The sequence below is a fragment of the Physeter macrocephalus genome, unplaced genomic scaffold (genome assembly GCF_002837175.3).
Source record: "Physeter macrocephalus isolate SW-GA unplaced genomic scaffold, ASM283717v5 random_941, whole genome shotgun sequence".
Classification (NCBI taxonomy): domain Eukaryota; kingdom Metazoa; phylum Chordata; class Mammalia; order Artiodactyla; family Physeteridae; genus Physeter; species Physeter macrocephalus.
In genome coordinates, this window is record NW_021146621.1 from 1 (window position 1) to 5,819 (window position 5,819).

At 48.2% G+C, this 5,819-nt stretch overlaps 1 protein-coding gene across 1 annotated transcript in view; it reads left to right on the plus strand.

The window, feature by feature from the left end:
• The first annotated feature begins 6 nt into the window (after positions 1–6).
• LOC102994869 (two pore channel protein 1) overlaps positions 7–5,819 on the plus strand; it is a 15,205-nt gene continuing 9,392 nt past the window's right edge. Inside the window, exons 1-4 of the mRNA XM_028486862.1 lie at positions 7–579; positions 2,957–3,013; positions 3,092–3,145; positions 4,299–4,371. Of these exons, the coding sequence (XP_028342663.1) occupies positions 462–579; positions 2,957–3,013; positions 3,092–3,145; positions 4,299–4,371 (302 nt within the window). The 5' untranslated portion in view covers positions 7–461. The remainder of the gene's footprint in view (positions 580–2,956; positions 3,014–3,091; positions 3,146–4,298; positions 4,372–5,819) is intronic.

Here is a 5,819-nt window from a genome sequence, read left to right on the forward strand (position 1 = left end):
ATCAGAGTGCCCCGTATTATTTACCTCATAGTTTTCCCTGAATTTAATGCCAGTTTTGAAGTTCCACATGGGGTATGGTTAGCTCACAGGGGTCTGGGCCATAGGAGCAAGAGTTAAAATGGTATGTCCTGTTTTGTTGTCTCTCCTACAGCTAGGACTTGGAGCACGGCTGTTATTATTCCATATTCTTCAGCGAGTTTTCCATTCCACTGGGATGATAGTTACTCAAGTGGATAAATAAACAGTGCCGGCTCTAGGCCAGGAGCAAACTTAAAATTTCAGCCGTGGCCAGCAAAGCTTTTTTCTGCTGTGTCCCGGCTCCAGGTTGCTCAGGCTCTTCCCAGAGGGAATGTTGCTGGTGCAGTCTTGCCCAGGGGTCCGGGCACAAGCGTGGGTGTCCTTCTGAGAGCAGGCCCTTCCTTTTTCACTCCTGGGCATAAACACCCCGGTTGCTTACACGCATGATGTCTGTGGTAGGGGAACGTGTACTTGTACATGAAAATTTCACTGTTAACATTTCTTCTCTTCAAATAGGAATTAATATCCTTGTGAAGTCCAAGGCCTTCCAGTATTTCATGTGTAAGTGTGAAATATCACAGCTCTAGGTCCCTTTCCTCCTGAGTCTTACTGCTCCAGAAGGTGGAGATGCAAGGGATACATCCTGCAGTTACGATGTTGGCTGTTTATTGTAGAAAATTCCAAGCATGTATAAAAGTGGAGGGCTTGTAAAGAGCATCCACGTACCTATCACCCAGATTCAACAGTTATCATCATCTCATTGCCTGTCTTTCTTGTCCGTCCAATCCCCTCAGTCCAGCTCATCACCCCTTCTCTAGACCTGGTGTTTTTGGAAGCAGATTCCAGAACCACAGATTGTGGTTTGTTGTTATGTCACTTCAGTCTGTTTTAATCTGTAGGTTTCTCCCCCAATCCGTTTTCTTCCTCTTGCAATATTTAGTTGAAGAAACAGGATTGTTTGTCCTGCATTCTTGATTTTGCATGTTCCTCTGTTGCTTATTTCCTGTAATTTGGTAGTTATAGCTAGAGCTGTGTTGTTCAGTGTGGCAGCCACCAGCCGCATGTGGCTATTTAAATTTAGACCAACTAAAACTTAAAAATTCAGTTCCCATCACAATAGCCGCAGTTCAAGCACTCAGTAATCATGTGTGTCTAATGATGACCAATTGGACAGCACAGATGCAGACATTTCAACTAACCTAGAGGCTTGATTGAATTCACTCTTTCTAAGGAGTTCTGGTTCCATTTAATGGGAAATGGTGTTTAGAGACCACAATCTGAGATGCTAGAGGTGCTCATTGCTTGGAGTTGGTTATTGTTTCCAGGCGGCCTTTCCATGGACAGAGGTAGGATTTTGGTTTTTTAAAAGATAAACTATCTTGTGAGTTGATCCTGATAGTCTTAATTCAAATTGTGGACTATAGGGTTTTTACCTAACTTCATCATTCTTTTTTTTCTTTTTCTTTTTTAAAAATCGTTTTTATTTTGGCTTGGTTTTTGTGCACGGGCTTCCTCTAGTTGTGGCGAGCACGGGCTACTCTTCATTGCAGTGCGTGGGCTTCTCATTGTCGTGGCTTCTCTTGTTGCGGAGCACGGGCTCTAGGCACGCGGGCTTCAGTAGTTGTGGCACGCAGGCTCTAGGCTCTAGAGCGCAGGCTCAGCATGGGCTTAGTTGCTCCATGGCGTGTGGGATCTTCACGGGCCAGGGATCGAACCTGTGTCCCCTGCACTGGCAGGTGGTTTCTTAACCACTGCACCACCAGGGAAGCCCTCATCATTCTTTCACGTCTGAATTCCCAGGCTTAAAATCCTAGTTCCCAACAACACTGACACAGTCACTCACTTGCTTTATCCCACAGTCCACACATAATAGTTTCTAAAAAAACAATACCAACACAACCCTAATAATATAATCGCTAGAAACACCACTCCAGGGATTTAGATGACCGTTTTAAATTCATCTGGAGTAGTTTTTCTCCATGTGGGTTTGTCACCGTCTACATTTCTTTATTTCATTTGAAAAAAATAGTTTTAGAGATCACTTTTTACATTTAATTTTGCCTTATAATTATGTAAAATATGTATATGATTCCAAGTCAGATCTACAAAACAAAGTATACTCAAGGAAGAGTTGTTTCCATCCTGTCACCTCCCCCAATGGGTAACTTTTATTGTAGTTTATCCTTTCATTTTTAAAAAAACTATAAGTAGATGCATATATGCACATTTCCCTGCCTTAAATAAACTAGCATAATTTACACACTTTTTTCAACCTTGCTTTTTTTTCAGTTAACAATACATCCTAGAGACCACACCATTTTAATACAGAGACGTTCTTCATTTCTTTTTATAGTTGAGAGTACACCATTTCATGAACGTATCATAGTTTATTCATCCAGTCTCCTATTGATTGTTTAGGTTGTTTCTAGTTTCCTTGCTATCACAGATAGTTCCTCAGTGAATAGCTTTCAGTATACGTCATTTGTGTTTCTGCTAATGTCTCATTGGGATGGATCCCTAAAAGTAGGATTGCTAGGTGAAAGGCCAAATGCATATGCAATTTTGCTAACTAGTTCCTGTAGTCATTTAAAAACCAGATATCTCTAGGGAAAAACAAATGTTTTCAATACTCAAGCCCTTTGTATATGGTCCATCTTTTACGCCAACTTGGAATAATCTGTAGGTTTTACTGAAACATCTTAACTGGTATCCCTATAGTGACATAGAGGGTGATTTTTAGAAATCTGTAGCTATTTTCTAAGAGAAACTACTGGTTGATTTAGCTCATGGTAAAAGCATTAAGCAGGAAGTTATCTGTTATAAGCCCTGCTCTCTGCGGATCTCAGAGCTGCCTAGAAACTAACCGGGGGCTGCAGCTGTGACCTGTAGACTTCCACACCCACCTGTGCTTTCTCTGTTATGAGTCTGTCTGTTGCAGACTTGGTGGTGGCAGTCAATGGGGTCTGGATCCTTGTGGAGACCTTCATGCTGAAAGGTGAGCCTGGCTAGGGGACTGGCCCATCCTGTGGGCACACCTGGCCCACCTCTTGAACTGCTGCCTCTCTTCTTACAGGTGGGAACTTCTTCTCCAAGCATGTGCCCTGGAGTTACCTCGTCTTTCTGACTAGTAAGTTTCTGACATGGCTTTGCTCAAGTGCTTGTCCTAACCACTGGCTGAAACTTCTTTTTGGGTTAAGATCTCATGGCTCTTCTGCAAATCAGGGGAGCGTAATGAGGGTGGAGCAGAAATCGAGTCTGATTCTACCCCATCCCTGTTTCAAACTCTTTGGTGATTTGCCCACTGCCCTCCAGGCCGAGTTCCCGTGCTGGGTGTGAGTCATGGGGCCACACAGGGCCCCTTCAGCCTCCCTCTCAGGCTTCATCTCTTGCCAGTACCACCACCCGTGCCCCACCTGCAGCCCCCCTGAACACATCCCGCTTCCCAGGGCCCCTGCCCTTTCTTACCTCTGGGCCTCTGCACAGGTGTTTTCCTCTGCCTGGTGCACTCATCCCCTCACCACACCACTCTGCCTGACACCCCTCTCCCTTTGTGTCTAACATAACTAATAACACTGTGTCCTAAATTGTTTTCATTGTTCTTAAAAAGCATGACTTCTATTTACTGCCTTGATCAGTGCCCTTTGGTTTTTTCTGGGGAGTTCAGAGTAGCATAGTGATTCAGTGCACAAACTCTGGGGTCAGAAAGACCTGGAATCTATTCCCCACTGTGTCTCTTGTGTGATCTGATGCCCCTCCAGAGCTCCCTCTTCAGCTCCTTCTTTCATTATGTTCCAGTGACACCAGCCTTCCTCCTGCCCCTCAAGCAGGCCAAGATCATATCCGGCTTGGCTCCTGATTTCTTTCAAATGTAACACTATTCCCCCAGTCTACTTCCCCCAGTCTGACATATCAGTTTGCTGTCTTTCCCCTGAGTCTAGACTCTAAGCTCTGTTGTTCAGGGCTGGGCACCCAGCACCCAGTGCAATGCCTGGCATGGGAGAAGTGCTCAGGAAATACCTGTTGGATGGACAGACAATGCCTGTGGCCACTTCCAGGGAGTGGGAGCGAGTGCTTCTTGTTAGCGGGTGGCCCCAGTTGGCCAGCATCTGGGCCAGGCCCTGCCCTGGAGCCCACACTCTCTCAGGGGTGCGGGTGTGACGTGGGTGTCTGGAGGGCACGTGACCAGACCTCAGGAGGAGGTCTCGAGGAGGAAGCGAGCCAGGCCAGGGGTGGCAGAGGCTGTGGCAGGGCCTCTGCTAACTGCTTCTTCCTGCTCACAGTTTACGGGGTGGAGCTGTTCCTGAAAGTAGCCGGCCTCGGCCCCGTTGAGTACTTGTCCTCCGGATGGAATCTGTGAGTAGAGAGCATGTTTCTTACGCACGTCAGAGACTCTAATGAAAGCCACAGGTCCTCTGCGTCCACACCCACTGCACAGTTTCAGAGGGAAGGTCCGAGGCTGGGTCAGGCCCCTGTCTCCTGGCGCAGTTCTGCCTGTGGCTCCAGGCCGCCTCAGGGCCAGGCCCTCGTCTTACTCTCTCAGACTGCCCCCGCCAGCCTCTCTCCTGGACGTGGCCTCTTGGCGGTCCTTAGGCCAGCTGGCTCTCTGTGAGTCACTTAACCCCACACCCCTCCCTGACAACTAAGCTCTTTCCTCCTCCACGAAAACCATGACACCCACAGAGAAGGAAGTGCCACGGGTCTTGATGCTTGGTCAGCATCGAGCTGGTGGCCCTTCTCCCTGTTCCAGAGACCCCGAGAGGTGGTTCACTGCCCATGAAAGTTAACTCACCATGAAATCAGGCTGCACTCACGAGGTCTTGGGTCGTGAGAGTAAAAACAAGTTAATAAGTAGAGAAGAGTTGGGTAGAGCAGTAGCGTGTGGGCATGCAGTTTGCGGGGCCTTAATGTGTATCTGGGAGGAGAGAGGGGCTCTCCTGCTTTCCCTGTGGGACTCCCCTGTGTTCCTGCCCCACCCCTCAGTGCCTTCACCAGGGTCACTGGTGTAACCCGTGTCTGCCATGAGACCAGTGTGGGACCTTCAGGAGGGGTTTCTAGGCATTTCTTTTTTTTTTAAATTAATTAATTTTTGGCTGCGTTGTGTCTTCGTTGCTGTGCATGGGCTTTCTCTAGTTGCAGCAAGCAGGGGCTACTCTTCATTGCTGTGCGAGGGCTTCTCATTGCAGTGGCTTCTCTTCTTGTGGAGCACAGGCTCTAGGCACACGGGCTTCAGTAGTTGTGGCACGCGGGCTCAGCAGTTGTGGTTCACGGGCTCTAGAGCGCAGGCTCAATAGTTGTGGCTCGCGGGCTCTAGAGCGCAGGCTCGGTAGTTGTGGCACACAGGCTTCGTTGCTCCGCGGCACGTGGGATCTTCCCAGACCAGGGATTGAATCCATGTCCCCTGCATTGGCAGGCAGATTCTTATTTATCTATCTATCTATCTGTCTATCTATCTATCTATCTGTCTGTCTGTCTGTCTGTCTATTTGGCTGTGTTGGGTCTTCGTTGCTGTGCTCGGGCTTTCTCTAGTTGCGGCGAGCTGGGGCTACTCTTCATTGTGGTGTGTGGGCTTCTCATTGCGGTGGCTTCTCTTGTTGCAGAGCACTGGCTCTAGGCACACAGGCTCAGTAGTTGTGGCTCGCAGGCTCTAGAGTGTAGGCTCAGTAGTTGTGGCTCACGGGCTCTAGAGCACAGGCTCAGTAGTTGTGGCTTGCAGGCTCTGGAGTGTAGGCTCAGTAGTTGTGGCTCGCAGGCTCTAGAGCGCAGGCTCAGTAGTTGTGGTTTGCGGGCTCTAGAGCGCAGGC